The 17,424-nt window shown below is 35.5% G+C and overlaps 2 protein-coding genes across 12 annotated transcripts in view; both read right to left on the bottom strand.

Annotated features, from left to right (window-relative positions):
• The window catches only part of ppfibp2b (PPFIA binding protein 2b), a 51,126-nt gene extending 47,717 nt beyond the window's left edge, over positions 1 to 3,409 (bottom strand). For 10 of the 11 annotated variants that reach the window (XM_043227545.1, XM_043227548.1, XM_043227551.1 and 7 more), the window contains exon 1: positions 3,300 to 3,409. The gene's annotated coding sequence lies outside the window, so the exon portion shown is untranslated. The remainder of the gene's footprint in view (positions 1 to 3,299) is intronic. The other variant, XM_043227555.1, reaches the window with a different exon arrangement.
• A 953-nt stretch (positions 3,410 to 4,362) lies between these two features.
• olfml1 (olfactomedin-like 1) lies at positions 4,363 to 7,566 on the bottom strand. The gene is made up of 3 exons (XM_043227559.1): positions 7,049 to 7,566; positions 6,353 to 6,638; positions 4,363 to 5,510 (listed from the first exon to the last, which is right to left on the bottom strand). Exons 1-3 carry the CDS (start codon positions 7,172 to 7,174, stop codon positions 4,735 to 4,737), a joined length of 1,188 nt encoding a protein of 395 aa, XP_043083494.1. The 5' UTR covers positions 7,175 to 7,566; the 3' UTR covers positions 4,363 to 4,734.
• Between the last annotated feature and the right edge of the window lie 9,858 nt (positions 7,567 to 17,424).

The following is a 17,424-nucleotide window of genomic DNA, read 5'->3' as shown; positions in this document are numbered from 1 at the left end:
TTATCAACAAGCGGAAAACTGAGAGGAAGCTTCATCGCATTAATAAAGAAGTTTCCACATAACACTTCTACACGTATTACCATCACAGTGTCCAACGGCTCTGATGTTACACGCACGGACCGCTGTACTCAGAATGATTCATGGCTAGGTGTAGGCGGATGTAAGTTCGATTCGGGCTCAACCCCTGGCCGATCGTGAGCTCTACTCACCGGAGCGGATGCGTTGTGGCAGCTGGCTTGAATGCTGCACTCGTCCGCAGTAACAAGAGAAATGTCAGTCCTGAGCAGGTGCATTCGACTGTGGTACCAAGGCCTGCGAAAATGTCAGCGAGCCGCTCGGCACAGGAAAGCCCTGCTCGTGGGGCAAAACGTCACGGCTCTGTCCTGCAGGTCCCTGACATCAATACCGCCCAATGCATATTGCATGGGATCTCCACTGCTCTCTATCTTAGTCTGCAGAACGGCGTTCACTCAAAGTCAGATGCCAACTGCGGGCGTTCAAGAACTAGAATGGAATGGGGTTTGGTTCCTGTGTTTTGTACAAAATGTAACTTGGGTTTATCTCAACTCCTAAACCTAGAGGATGGACACATCGAAATGACGAAGAGAATTCACGTAAATGACTCAAAGAGTGACAGCTGAAGTTTAGATGCTTATTAAACTGTATTTAACTTTACGAGCCTCCAAAGGCCCTTATAATAAGAAAGCACACAGAGGATTGCAAAACATTAAAGGGATAGTTAAGATATTTTTGATTCTGAGAGCTCTATGACCCTCTATAGACAGCAAGGATCCTTACAAAGACGTTGTTAAAAGAATGTTGCTACGAGAATGCTTTTTATGAGCAAAGAAAACAAAAATAACTACTTTATTCGACAGTTCATCCTCCTATAGCAGCATTTTGGAGATGTAAACAACGTATGCTTTGGAGATGCAACGCATGTAAAGCAAAACAGTAAATATACGATGCATATGTTATTTACTTTCCAAAATGGTGCTATAAGGTGATGTGGAGACTATTGTTTTCTTTGCGCATAAGTATTGTAGCTTAGAGCGTAGAATTTTCATTTTTGGGTGAACTATCCCTTTAAACGGCATATTTGATTAAATGACAACTCATTATTTATTCATATTCATGTCATTCCAAACCTGTATGACGTTCATAATTCTGTAGAACACAACAAAAGATATTCGAAATGTACATTCTGGGTGTATTTTTATCCGTAAAATAAAGTCATTCGGGTTCAGAATTGTTTTGGTCCCTATTGACTTTCATTATATGGAAAATATGTTCTTTAAAATATCTTACTTTGCAAGTTCATACACGAAGGTCACACCGGGTGAACTATCTCTTTTGATAACAATAATAAAAAATACATTTTAAGAATGTTTTGAGAACTTTCTATTAACACTACTGAAAGAACGATTTGTTCCCCCGTTCAGTTGTGTTGATCTCAGTGAGAAAATAGCCACAATTTTCGAATTATCGTTCTGGGAATGAAACGGTTGTGGTAAAACTGGTCAGTCAGGACATGTATGTGCACCTCTACGGAAATAAGCTCACGGTAATCACACAGTAAAAGAGCCTGAGGGCTCTGTGTCTGTTCACAGCAACCCAATGCTCTCCTTCACCTGTTCTCGTAAACTACTACTCATGTTCAACCTTGCCACAACTAACGAAAATGACCAGAAATCAACTTCCCGTTTTTAATTCGCTCTGACAGGAAAACATTGAAGTGCAAAAATTCAAAGAACTGTTAATCTGTAAGCGATATTCCCTGTTCTTCCTCTTTAAATAAGTGAAGATCAGAGGGATGGAGAACAAAGTCAAAGGTCACGAAGACTGTAAAGACTTGTACATTATTTAACCTTAAAGAGCTACACATTACAACATGATCCAAACACCGTAACATCTAAAATTTCATCCGTAAGATATTAAACTCATTTCCAAATGCTTTAATCTGGCGACCGTTCTACGGTGGTGTCATCAAAGAGCAATACAATTGTTTGCTGTTTTCACAAACCAGGGGAAGCGGACAAATAAAAAAGCCTTTATCTTTTTTTTTTCTAAGCACATGATCTTCACAGACAGCTTTGTTGAACCCCACAGTCATTACCAAGTGAAATCTCCACTGCAGCACATAGTGCGGCTGCTCGCTGAGCCTACTGGGGTCAGGACCGAAGGAAGAGGCTTTACGCACTATAATAAAAAGTGGCAGTAAAACAAACGCGGACAATGAATAGTAACAGGCAGAGACAAGAACTGTAATAGGCTTCATTGCAAAACAAATAGCAGAATACTTTGAGAATATGCAGTCAGATAATGGCTCATCTGAGACAGTTCATCCTACACTGTATGACCCAGTTATCTACTGTAGATCCTTCAGGATTTGACAGAGCGATTGCATCCGAGTTTAAGTTTCTGGTCAGTGATTATTGTTCTTGGGTCATCATAGTGTAGCGTAGTGGTGTACAAAATAATAAATACAAGAAAATGTGAAATGGAAATGAATATACATGTTCACCATATTATATATTTTTACATTAGATATTAAACTTCAGCTTATTAGTATGCTATATATATATATATATATATATATATATATATATATATATATATATATATATATATTTTTTTTTTTTTTTTTTTTTTTTTGCATTAGATATTAAACTTCAGCTTATCAGTTGCTAATATATATATATATATACACACACACACACACACACACACACACACACACACACACACACACACACACGTGTGTAGGCTCCTATTTTTAAGTTCAGCAATTTTACTCTCATGGCAATATAGGCTATTTTCTATACAATTAAAGGGAAATAATTGAACAAAAATAACAGGCTGAAAAAAACTTTCTGAAGAAAATTTCAGATGCCACTTAGAGGCTTTTGCATCTTAACTCTTCACATATTCATTATCTTCCTTATGCCTATATTGTAGATTTAGCATTTAGCTATAGGCCTAATGCAATCTTTATTCATCTTATGCATATTACGCAAAATGTCAAGACAACTCTATATAACAGCCTAAACAGGACCACTCAAACGTATGATGATAATATTATTAATAACAATAATAATAAACAATACATTTGAATGATTTCATTTACATTTCTACTTACAATTATGTGTTACTACAACTAAACTTTCTTGATAGCCTTTTTCTGTATGACACTACACACGGGAAAGAGAATTTAGCAGGCTGCTGCTTCAAATTGAGAAAAAAGTTGTTGTGCACCAAGAAAGGAATGTTAACAAGACGTGTTTTTAAATTCAACTTACCTGTAGGCTAATGTAAGTAATCCCTGACTGATTTGAAACCCTCCTGTTGTCAGCCGTGGTCCCGCTCATCTGTTATCATCGAACTGCTCTGCTCCATATAATAAAGCAAAATGAGGTACGTTCGCTCTGACCAATCACCTGTCATGTGCTGCAAGAGGCGGGTCTTATCGCGCACATCTCCATAGTGTGTGCAAATAAACCCTCGTTTTAATAACGAGGAAAAAACAGTGGAACTCTTTTCATTTAGAACAAGTAGCGAGGGGTAATATTTCTAGAAGCACAAGAGCGGCAAAAGACCTTTGTTCTTTAGTTTCGCGCGTTACCGGTGAACTACAAAATAAGCGTATAAAGTAAACATTTCAAACGCGTTGTTTTGTAATGTCCCCTTTGTCTTCAAACGTGCTCTGTTATAACTAGTGACCGTATGTTCAGGTGCTGCTGGAAACGTGAGGAGAACAGCAGCGCCATCTCCTGTGCAGGTTCACAAACACAGAAAGTATGTCAGAAATATCACAATTTAAAAAAAAACATCAGGGTTACAGTTTTTTTTATATTTTTATGTTATATTTAACATTTATCAAGTACACTAATTATTTAATTCTTTCTAGAATTTAACCTAACATTATTTACCAAGTCCACCGTTTCTTTATAGCTATCAGAAATGTTCTCATTTATCTCACGATTTCATGACATATATTAATATTGCTAAAGAAGGTAACACCAGTGACAAAAATAGTACACATGGTCTTGAAATAATTGCACAAAAAACCGAAAATAAATAGTGTGTGTGTGTGTGTGTGTGTGTATATATATATATATATATATATATATATATATATATATATATATATATATATATATATATATATTGAATAAAAAATAATAATAAAAAATAAATACATTTTAAGAACTTTTCTGTCGAGTGACCCATGCACCAGTGCGCATGCGCTAAACGAGTGCGTAGCAGCGCACGTAAACTCTTACGAGCGTGTATTTTAATATAGCGTTAAATCATTTCCAAAATATGTCAGAAAAATTATTGTTACGCAAATTAAGCTTTGTATGGTATAACATTTTATTTCAAGCTACAATCCCCCTCCACTTCAGAAATACTGTAAATGTGAAAGGCAAATATGTCATGTACAATATTTCCTTTAAGGGACATATGCACTGCAGTTCGGCTATTCCTTTATTGACAGAGTAGGCCTACTGCTGTTGGACAAACATTTTTCACTGTCTCAAATCATAGAAAGAGTGCCCATATGATGCGGTTCTCTGACTGGACCGAGGAGGCCTAGAAGTCCTTTGTTTTTCAGGAAATGACTGTCTGGCACAACTACAAAGTGCCTTCCATTAAATTACAAGCAGATTATAAGTGATTGGCAAGAAGTATGAAGCACTATTCAATGTAACTACTATGTAGACCCGACCTATTCTATATCTTCTTGATTTCTAACTTATAGATGGTCTGATAACCATCATCCCAAGCATACAGCTGCTTATCCTTCGGGTGGAAACTCAAAGCGGAGTGGCTGGTGTAACGTTTCGGGAAGAAAAGCATAGGGATGCTCTCGGTGTAGATGGTGTCATGAACATCAAACAAGCATTGGATGCTGGACCTTCCACCATAGTGGGCATTGTAGACCACATATAAGGTCCCACAGATTATGAAAGCTGCTTCCGCGTCACGGCTATTGCAGCTGGTATCCCATGTGTGCTCCACTGCCAGACTACTGTGGTCCAGTTTGGTGATCACCAAATTGCCGCCAAAGTCCGGGTCCGCATGGATCGACCAGAGCCCCATTTCATCAACGGCGAGATCCAGCATAGTGTGAGGATTGAGGGAATAGGTCGGCATCCGACCGGCTCCAGGAAGCAGCAGCCGATCGGTCACCGTACGGTTGCTGAGGTGGACCTTCAGGATCTCGTTGTTGGTGTCTGCGCTGTGGTAGAACACGAAGCCGTTGTAGACCACATGGCCGGTTCCGTGCCAGGGAAAAGGAAGACGGATAACTTCAGTTTTTTTGGTGGAGTTTGGTTCGGTGAAGGTCTTCAGAGAGGGATATGCTAATACTGTACTGTTTCGGGTTCCACTGAAGAAATAAATCTTAGCAGAACCCTTCGTTGGATCCTTCATCCAGGATCCGTTGGCATCGCCTGCTTTCTTTACAATTTTTAGAGACTTGATACCCACAACTTCTGAACTGCAGTCTGGAAGAATCAAGGTCATAGAATCAAGTTTATGCAGCTAGTAATTACTGTAATTGCTTATAATGATTATACTTGTATTATTAATAATTATATATAATAAATATGTAGATTACATACGTTATGACTTCCTTATAGAGTGGCACAATAGAGTGATACCATCAATTATGAGAGAATATTATTTTGTTGTTGAATATTTATGTTGTTGTTGTTGAATTAATAATTAATACTGAATTGTATTATAATTTTAAATAGAATTTTATTATATTTAAAGATATTTATTACAATAGGAAAAATAATTTTATATTATTTAATCACTTTAATTAATTCCTGACATGGCAATGCTTTTTGTGATGGTAAACATACTTTATTATCTAATAAATAATAAATGTATAATAAATGACTATTTGAAATAATAATGTTTATTATTTAATCATTAATCAATTTAATCATAATTTAAATATATTTTAATATACCATAGTTATTCATTATAATTTAATACAGTATTTAACGTTAATATTTAATTTAATATCAAAATTAAAATTATAATGTACAATTTTTCGTAATGTACATCATAATGTTGTTATGCCTACATTTATTAAACTTGTAGCATTTAAAATATCCAATTTTGAGTTTATTAATTTATTTATACAAAAGAGCAGTAGTATACTTTCTTGTAGACATTTGAAAAATTAAACATTTAATTATTTATACAGTCTTCCTCAGGAAATTAAATCTCTTATGTAATGCACACATTAGCGCTATCACCAAAATAAGAAAAGAAAAAGACTTGAAAATGAAAGTTGCAAGGCTTAATTGAAGACAACAGACCCCTAAACATTTACCTTTGCCTTTAGGGATTACAGATTTCTTTTTTAGTTTGGCTTCTTTGACCTGGTGTTCGATCAGCGAGTCTTCAATGTCAATCTGAACGGTGTCAGGGATCTTGTTGTGCAGGTATTCCACATCTCTCTCCACTCGGTCCAAACGCATAGCAAAGGTGTCAACGTGACCTTTGACCTCGGATTTCAGCGCATTCATCTTGCTTGTTTCACCGTGTATCTCTTTGGACATGTCATACATCCTTTGACTGAAGTGCTGGAAGTCCTGCTCGCATTTGATCAGTCGTCCCTTTTCCAATAAATGCACAAAAATAATAACAAATGACTCATTAGGCATTAAAACAAAATGAACAGTAAGGTCACCGGCAAAACATCTGCTATATTAAATTTAGCTTGGAGACAAAACATGGAGAAACACGCTTTTTTGCTAACCAGCTAAACCTTGACCTCCTAATTTGGTCAAGTAGGACGCAGATCAACACCCTTGCTAGTCTTGGAGGAACGTTAGCGTTATGACGGTGTTGCATTGCTCTGATGTTATGGTTAGATTGGGGTTATGTTGTTTCAAAGAAATAAAAGAAAAAAGAAAGCATGAACAAAAACAAACACCAAAAAGAGTGGTTTAAAAAAAGTTTAGCTTTAGAACAGAACAAATGTATTTGGGCAGAAAATCTGCTATCTTAAGAAAAGTTGTCTTACCTCCAGCTGCTGAAGCTGTCTCTGAAAATATTCCATGATAAAATCAGGAGTTGTCCTTTGAGCTCGTCCCGTTCCAAGCAAAAGAAACACGGTTACCAAAGGCAAAAGCACGATGTGCATTTTCATCTTTGATCTCTTTCTGTCTGATTAGTATGCGTTTTACAATAACACTGAGAGAACTCCCTTTCTATCTAATGTCAGTCTGGTAAAATGGAGCCAGGTGGAGTCCAGAAGCAACTGGTTGTTTGTTATTCAAATCCTGGAACTGTATTCGAAGGAAGATGCTGAAAAGGCAGGTCTTCACAAGCTGTGTTTTTAGTTGTAATGAACTCCAGATGTCCTGACACGCTTTCACTCTATAAATTAACTCTGCAGATCATACGATTCGAATTACTGCATATCTACTGTATAATATACACCATACTCGTCTCTCTTCCTTTCAATTTGTCTATTAGCCTTTTTCAGAGTTCAAGTTGGAAATTTGAGAGCAGGAAACACATCAGGATACCTTCAGAAGCTTCAGGCCGTCCAAAATAACTTCAATTTTGGCACACAAACAGACATTGTCCTGCCAAACGACAATATTCTTGGAAGAATTCTCAAAGCTCAAAATACATGGACCAACTCTGTGTTTTGTCTTCAAAATACTGAATCAGTAGTATATTTAAATATATATTTTGCACCAAAACCTAAACTAATTAAAACACAGTAATTCATTAAACAAAAAATAAATATCTTAAAATATTTCTATTTTCTACCTCTCAGAGAAACTGTAATGTGATGATTCTCTTTGTCCATCAGATGGCGCCTCAATACAAAAACAATATTTTAGATTTTTTGATATTTTGATTCACTGATTTTGTTTGCAGAGACAATGAGAGCGTATTTACACACATTAGAGAGATATCCATTTACCAACATTTATAGTTTATCAGTGATTATCAGATTATTCTGCATTTTCCCTTGAATAATTCCCTTTAGACGTTTATGTGCTCCTGACACCACTGGCCCAAATTCCGCTAGTCAATTATTTAGCCTGTTATATAATAGCATAATTCAAAATTGTGTTTCATCTTAAATAGAAATCACAAAACAAGCCTTTTGCATTAACTGCAGCATCAGATCGCGTCTCCTTTACGTATGCCTCATTAATTTGCTTTGGGCGCATGTTTTTATTGTATTATTATTATTTCATTTAAACTGAAATGGGAATGAAGCAACTGTTAAAAATGAGGTTTGATTGTCGTGAGGGTACTGAGCTTGTTGTCAAAGAAAACGCGGCAAAGGGAAAGCGACAGGCTCAAATGATGTAGAAACATTTGATGTGGAAACTTTTGTGGCCTAATTCAATCACAACTTTGAAAATTCAAGGAGCTGATTTACTAAAGTAAAGCGCACTGCAAATACTTACCCCGGTTTTGTATTTACCTACACAAATTGTTATTAAAATCAGTTTAAAAATGCTTAAGCACACCTTGTCCCAAAGTACTTTCATTAATTTCAAACCAGATCCCTGAAATTATGGCAAGTAACTGACTAGGAATGAAAGTGTCTATCTCTGTAGTTGAATTTTTATGCACACATTAATGGGTAAAATTAATGCGAAAGGGTAAATCTGTTCAGAAATATCAGAAAACACACTGACAGACCCAAACATTCCTTCCACCACCAAATGAGGACAGGCCTAGTCCCCATGCAGTCTCCACAACTGAACCAACCCTCTGACACACTTCCATAATTCCCTCTCATCTTTTTTTAGGGTTTTATCCCTACCAGCTCCCAGATGTTTCAAACTACATACACAACAACACATTCACGACTTTGTCAGGAAACTTCAAAGCACTAATTTACGATTCCTGATAGATTTGCATCCTTTGTGTCAAGCGGAAAATACTGAGCAGATATAAAAAGACTGTATATATAGGGGCATGATAAAATCCCAGCTAACAAAAATATGTTCTAAAATGTTTTGTTAACATTAATGTTGTATATACTACTGTTAACATTGCTGTAATGTTTGAAATAAACTTTGAGATAAAATTGCCAGAACATTAGACAAAATTATTAGATTAAATGATTGCTTGTTAGCTGGGACATTGTATGTCATATATTGGCCACAAATAAGATGTTGTAAAATATCTATTTTTTAATAAAACCACACAACCAACGACATGCATCTGGGGGTGGGGCTTTCTGTCTTCTCAACCAATCACAGACAAGAATAGTGTTTGGAAACAGAGCCAAGCCCTACATCCCTACATACTATCCACCCTGTCTGACCTAAAAAGTACTGAACTTTTATTTTATATTAATTAATATTAATACAACACAGAATTTAGGATGAATAATATACACATTAGGACGCAGACCAAACCTCTTCGTATAGTGTGCAAAAATTACTTTAAATTGACATTTAACACCATATTCACATGACATTAAGCATCAGTTTTATGTGCACAGGTCCTTAAACAGCTTTTTTTCTTTCAGCGCTACATGTGTCTTGTCGGCTTAGTACTGTACCTTCAGGAGAAACCAGACACTGAAAATTCCTTGCTTCAATCAAGGGTTATTGCTTAGCTGGAACAACTATAACATTAGGGATCCCTCAAGGCTCTATTCTTGGACCGCTTTTATTCAGTGTTTATTGCCTTGCCACCTCCTGGGAATGTTATCAGAGCAACTCTTTGAATTTCGAAATGCTAAAAATCATATTAGAGTCATTTAGATTTCCGAACACGTGGCTGTCATTCTGTCTGAAGCTGAACACGCTATTATAAACACTGATCTCTGAGAAGGAATACGTTACTTGGCGCTAATCTGTTATTTAGCACTAATAGATTGTGCTATTGCTAGGGCTGATTTGCTTTGCTGTTTGCGTTTACTGACCTTGGCGTCAATGTCTTCTGTTTGATGTTTTCTTAGACTAGTCTAGAAAGTCTTTGTTTTGGTGATCGCACTTGTTTAGCCTTGCAGTGTTTATTAAACATGCTTCGAGAACAGAGAACCGAACGTCTTTCTTCTTGTGCTGAAGAAAAATCACCATTGAAATGTTGCACCTTGGGGCTTGGGAAAGCAAGCAGTCTATTTATTCCACTTTAATGTATACAAGGATTTGAATATTCATGTGGTTTACTAACGTGTGTTGTGTACAAATACCATATTGGGGAAAAATTCATTGGGGTCCAAAAGTCTGATGCCACTAATTTAAAATATATATATATATATATATATATATATATATATATATATATATATATATATATATATATATAAAAAATACAAAAATGCTAAATAATGTAGTATATATCTTAGTGAGTTGGATCACCCTGACATCTGGTGGTATTCCCATACTAATATATTATGCACCATCACATACTCTAAGTGCTTCGGTGGTCTCGCTGAAACTTGATCTGTGTTATGCTGATGGATATGAAAGATAGAGACACTCTTACAGACGTCTGACAGGAGGAAAAAACTGAACGCACACTGATGTTACTTGTGCTGACATATCCTGGTTGATCATCATCATTTTATTTGAATTGTTCTGACACACTTTATTTATAATCATTTGCGTGCGTTAGAACCTAGATTGGACATCAAGAGGCAACCCAAAAGCAAGGCGACCCGAAATGGAAACCAGCGATGAAAATGGAAATTCAGTGCTCAAAATAGAACAGAAAATCAACTTATTAACAATAAATAAAAAAAAAATGGGCACAATTCACTTTCATATGCTTTTATTTATTTATTATTATTGTTGGGGGTTCCATATACTATGATTATAGTTAAAATTATTACGATATCTGGGAGTTGGAGTATTGAGTAGTAACCAATGCAAATAGCAAAGACACATCCAAAGAGTGTCATAAAATAAAATAAAATAAAATTGTGACCCAATTAAAGGACATAAATAAATGTAAAAAAAAAAAATGTAAAAAAAAATATTTTCTAATTGTTATTTTCACAAGCTGTGAATAGTTAGTCATTACAACTTTTGCTGGTAATTTTCAAATGGTATTTTATGTTTGTGTCTACAGAAGTGAATCTTCAATATAATTGTTGTGCATTTTATGCTCATTTTACTGCAAATGTAATTGCGTTTAGTTGATTATGGGAAAAGCTGGTCACCTTACCCGATAATTTACTCCATGAAGGCACATCATGAAACTTCTACCATCTACGTTTGCAACAATATATTTAGAGAGAATCCTTTTCATATCCCTGTAACGTGCATGATTATATTAAACATCTGCGCAAACCCATTTTTGAGACATGGCCCGCCAATTAAAAACCACTCGTGTAGAGATTGCGCCTGATGTAAGTGCTTAAAAGTGAGCTGTAATCCTAAAGTATCTCATTAGGGTTCAGTTATGTTCACCTGTGGGTTTTTATGTGCATTAAAGTGTGTTAGCATAAATGTTTGTGCATGTGAAATAAAGTGATACAGCGATACAGCGGTATAGGACAGAGGCTTAATTGTTTTGTGCAGAAATTGTGTGCTTAGCTGCCAATAACAACCCATTATTGGGCAACTGCGAGAGCATGGAATCCCCTTGATGATTACACTTGATAGATGATCAGTCCTTCGCAGGGCTTTTCAAATAAGTGATGCGTGCTAACCGTGCAGCCCTAATATTCCACAATCCCCCTGGGTTGCATATCAGGGACATGTAAGCATAGCATGGCTCACCTAATTGGCTTCCATTTAAGGCTGGAGGTGCACAATTCACCTTTGAACTGTAATGAGAGAGGAGATATAGATTTTGAGGATCATAAAGAGGATGAGATTTCAGATAACATTGCAGATTGACTGCATTGACTACGATTAATGTAGTAGTGATGCAGTTGATGTAGTTAATACCGTGGTTTCTGTTTTGCAGCTAAATATGCCCGTGGTCACATACTGTACAGAATAGACTGCTCGGCTAAACGAAGCGTTAATAACAGTTCCAATGGACCACTGTAACGTGCACCTGATGTCACTGATGTTTAAATGGAAAACCCAATAAACTAGCTTACTGGCTTCTACATATGTTTGTGTAACCTATAATCTGATTCAGACAGCACTTCGGCAAGCGCTCTCTTTAGTATGCACATATTAGCCGAGAAAATCACACATTGCCATATCCTATTCTGCTTAATTGAACGTGACCCTCGTTATCACTCCCACTCTCAAGTTTAATTTAAAGGTCTAAAAGGAAGGATTGAGGTGATTAACCAAATCATCCACGGATATGTCATGCAGGTGTGTGGGGGTTGTAATAGCGTGGCAATCGTGACATTACGCCATGCCTGAAGAATTTCACAGAAAACAGCACCAGTCGTCTTTTTAAACTACGATCGAGTATGAACAATTGATCCCAAATACAAAATCCAGGCTCTTATTTTAAGGGGATACTTTTCAGTCAATGGTACACTGTCAGAAATAAAGGTACCAAAGCTGTCATTGGGGCTGTGCCTTTTTCACTTTTGTACCTATTAGGTTCAAATATGTACACTTTAAATACTAATATGTACCTTTAACAAACCAAAATGAATCCTTTTGGTACAAACATGCATCTTTTCAAAAGGTACCATCCCGGGTGACAGCTTTTGTATCTTTATTTTCTGAGAGCGTACTGTATGATATTGTTAAAGCCTACATTATATAACTTTTTACTTCTTCTAATAATCATGTTAATCAGTAATCAGAAAAACTACATCAGGCCTGCCCATGATTCTAAACAAATCTGCACCAATCAAAGAACTGCAACAAGCTAAATCTGTCAAATGTAAACCATTTCTATAGACAGCCTTTCTGTTTCACTGAAAATCTAAGCAAAAATAAGTGTGACATTGTCAAATAAATATCTCAATATCATCATTTTTTAAATCTTCAGATACCTCTATATCCTGTAGCAGATGTTGTTGCAAAAGAAAAGTCATTAGTTACTGAGCACACTGGCGTTATATAACACTGCTCTGAATAAAACCAGTGACAGATGAATGCAAATATAGAACGACTCCCCAAATTGTATTTGAACAGCTGTGTAGGTGGAGAATAATCAGAAAATATGAATGTTTCTCTCCCACTCAATATTGTTCGGTATAGTTCATTGGTTTATTATAGATGCTAATTTAACCGATTTACCACTTAGCAACAGAGGCTAAGAACAGTGTGAATCACCTCGGTGAAAAGTTTTTTCAGTGTGTGATTAATGCTTGCGTAGATTATAAGCGAATGTCTCATCAATGGTTTTACTCTGCTGATGAATGAACAGCGTTGTTCTCAATAGGAATTCACTTTTTTCATGTACCATGGTACCGTACCAGAGAAAAAAAACATTTAAAGGTATAGGGGTCACTAGGGTCAATTAAAAAAAAACGAAAAAAGAATTATTACTTTTATTCAGCAAGGATGCATTAAAATGTTTAGTAAATGCATTTATAATGTTACAAAATATTTGTATTTCAAATAAATGCAATTCTTTTAAACTCGAGCAATTCTCACAAAAATAGCAACAATGTTTTCAGCACTGATGTCATGATGTCAACATTTCTTATTTTTATAGAAAGCAATAAAACATTTTGAGCAGCAAATCAGAATGATTTCTGAAGGATCATGTGACACTGAAGACTGGAGGAATGACGCTGAAATTTTAGCTTTGCATCAAATTATTACATTTTACTTTAATATATATTCAAATTAAAAACATTTTTATTATACTTGTTTTTGCTGCATTTTAGATTAAATAAATACAACCTATAAGAGCAAACCTTTTTCAAATAAATAAAAATGTATGTGTATTAGTGCTACAAATTTATAACAATACTTTAAACATAATATACTAGTAATATATAACATAAAATATAAATTATATAAATATCCAAAATATTTACTGTATGTCAATGTCTCTTTATATATACATAAATATACACAGTACACACGTGGATGCACAAAATAAATATATTTGTTTGACAGCACGAATAAATCTAATAGTTTTTATTTATATTTGAAATAACTTATTTAGATTATAGGTTTTTTTTATATATATATTCGTGCTTTTTTTTATTGCAGCTTTATTTGATTTATTTATTTTGTGGTTGTAGTAAATAAAACCAACTCTGAGTAAAACTTACAGCATCTTACTACTCTTCAGATCCACCTTACTAAGGCCCTAAAGGGCTCTCCATTAACACTCCATCAATCGGATATCATTGATTAAGGTAGTCTGATTACAGCCCCATTACCGGAACCAGTAAATGAGCATAATTAGATTTTAAGACTTAAGCGAATTAAGAGAAAAGGTGCAGCGAGATAGGAGACGGAGCTGGACAGGACCATAATTCCCATGATGCCTGCGCTACTAAAGCTCCCTGCCGTCTGGTGACAGATCGGCCGCACTGAATGATCTGAGAGCGCGGAGCTCGCCTCAGTTTTGCACATCACAGAGATCAGTCTGTTAAATAATTCATAACGCAGGCAGTAATTAGGAAGCGGTGGGGCCCACAGAACACAGCGGTTACTGGAAACACTTCCCTCTTCACCCTTGACACTTCCTCTATCCCTGAGTGCCAGCTCCTTGATTAGCAACGTGAGCCATTAGCACGTCTTGCCATCGTACGATTTCAGGTCGCATTAGGTAAACATCGATGGGTCTAACGGTGGAGGAGGTCTAGCTGCGGTCAATTTACAAAACTAATGCTCCTAATAACATCTTAAACACCCTGCTGCTGGTGAGAGCGGGCAATGGGACAAAACTGGAATCAAAGATAGCCTGCTAGAAGATGCATTTCTTTCATAATCGACATAGTTTTGTGGTCATGACGTGAGTTTTTTTTGCTACTTTTAGACCAAAGATATTATTAGCTGTGCTTGCTAAGCTAATACGCTAATGCTTTATAACCTAAGTGTTACCTAAGTTAGATTTGTGTGTGCATTTGTGTGTGTGAGTGAGAGAGAGAGAGAGAAAATGAAGCATTAATAATCCAAATATCAATGTATATTTAAGCTATGCTTGTTTAACTGATATACTTGAAGGCTAAATATAAAATAATTTATGTTACTTGGCTAATAATGATATTATATTAACATATATATAAAAAAAATAAGTTTGCCTAGCTGATAAATAATTAGGCCAAGTATCATTTCATTATTTATTTAAATATAAACACTAATGTAAATATGTACAAACAATTACAAATACGTAAAGGGCCAAATAAAATTTACTTTGTTAATCTTAATATAAATATGAACAAATATTTAACAATTATGTTGTTTCAATGTAAGAATTTAACTTAATTTTTGCTGCAAAACATTTACTGATATTGGAATAAAAATTATATTTTGATATTGCGACAACCCTATGTTTTTTCAAACTCAATTTCAAGTAAATTATTCATATTTCTCCTAGATAAAAATGCATTTTGTGTTTTGAACAGATTATTTAAATATGCCCAGTACAGTACAATTTTCCTGGTAATTGGTATTTGCTGAAATTTTGATATTGTGACAAAATTCAGTGTTCAGGTTTAAGTAAATGACTTATATTTTCGTCATAATAATCATTTTACTTCATAGGTTTTATAACTGCATTTCAGACACCAGTATGCACTTCATTCTTATCAGTTACCGCTGGAAGCCTTCTTGAATCTTCCTGAATGAAGTTCTACGTGTGTCTTTGGCAATCAGCTCTCACTACCAGCTGTCAGTAATTGTGATCTCCACCTGCCAACTGGCAGGAGCATCTTTTCTATCATCAGTCCTCGCCCGCTGACTCCGGTAAAAAGCACAGTATGACAAGCATCATTTTAAAAGTTTAGACCCCTCGCACCGATGCGAACCCAGGTCTCTCCACACGACAGGAAGCCTTAGTGCAGCAGGACACTGATTAAAGAACCATCAATCATCTTTTCTTGCAGATTGCAATTTCTTTCGCTTTTGTCAGAGACCTCAGTATAGGATCTTTCACCCTCGACTGATTTCAGGACAGATGGGCATCAGTCATGTGTGGTCAGGGCCTGATGACACCATCTAAAAAGAGCGATGGCGAGAAGGTGAATCATGAGAGCAAGAATTACAGTAAAAGCCCAGCTTCATATCTGTGATTGCTTTCATTGCTTTGCTCGTTCAAGAAAGAAAAACATTAGTTTCGAAATGTGAAATTTTACTCCATTTTTACAGTAAGGCTGATGATACACTGGCCTACTTTAGGAAATGTTGCCGTAAACGGGGCCAGACACAGGGCTGATTGAAATTATCTACATTTTTTACCCATTCTTAATTGTGAAGTGCCCAAACAACATTGCTCAACAGCTGTCACTGGGGCTGTACCTTTTCAAAAGGTATACTTTTGTATTAGATTCAAATGTGTACACTTTAAGTACTAATAAGTACCTTTAAGGGTACCAAAATGGTCCCTTAAGGTACAATCATGTACCTTCTTAAAAGGTACCTCCCGAGCTTTTGTACCTTTATTTCTGTGTGCAGCGTATGGCTTTTTTAGCAATACTCTGCATACACACATTAGATAAATTGGACAATTTGATAATGTTCTGATGCATCAGGTTGTTTTATTGTAATGGTCTCAAAAATAAAGGTACAAAAGCTGTCACTGGGGGGTACCTTAAAGGTACATATTACTGCTTAAAGTGTACATGTTTACAGAAGTAACAGCAGTGACAGCTTTTGTACCTTTATTTCTGGGTATTCTCTGTAAAACCAGATTCAATGGGACAAACTTAAAGAAAATTTAAATGTAAAAAATGAAAGTAAATTGAATAAATATCCTAAAGAATGCAAAAAGCACATTTAAACATCTGGAGAAAAAAAAATAAATAAAAAAAAGTTTTGGGTCAGTACTATTTTTTCTTTTTAAGAAATGTATATATTTTTTATTGAGTTTATTTTTAGTCAAAAGTAACAGTAAAGACATTCATAATGTTACAAAAGACTATTTCAAACAAATACTTCCGTGTTAATTATTTGAACAGGTAAAACTAAACAAACTTTTCAATGTTAATAATTATAACAAATGTTTCTTGAACACCAACTCAAAAAATTCAGCCTTGCCATTGTTAGGGGTGGGCGATGTTAACAAAATCTTACACCACGATATGAGAAATTTAATTTCACGGTTGCAATATATATTACAATATAGCTATTTTTTAAAATAAGAAATGCTACATACAGTGTACAAAGTAATCAAATATATAAAAACACTGCATATTCTTCACCGTGTAAATTAAATACACATTTCTTATTAAAGTTACAAACGTGATTTAGTCAAGAGCAGTGAGAGATCTTCTCTCTTGTTTGATTAACATAACTGACAGACAGCAGGAATATTAGACTACTGTCTCTTGCCAGGATCCAATTTACATACAAGTGTGTGCAT

The sequence above is a fragment of the Puntigrus tetrazona genome, chromosome 25, assembly GCF_018831695.1.
Source record: "Puntigrus tetrazona isolate hp1 chromosome 25, ASM1883169v1, whole genome shotgun sequence".
Lineage (NCBI taxonomy): Eukaryota > Metazoa > Chordata > Actinopteri > Cypriniformes > Cyprinidae > Puntigrus > Puntigrus tetrazona.
Note: the sequence above shows the minus strand (reverse complement) of the source record. Positions and strands in the feature narration are given on the sequence as shown.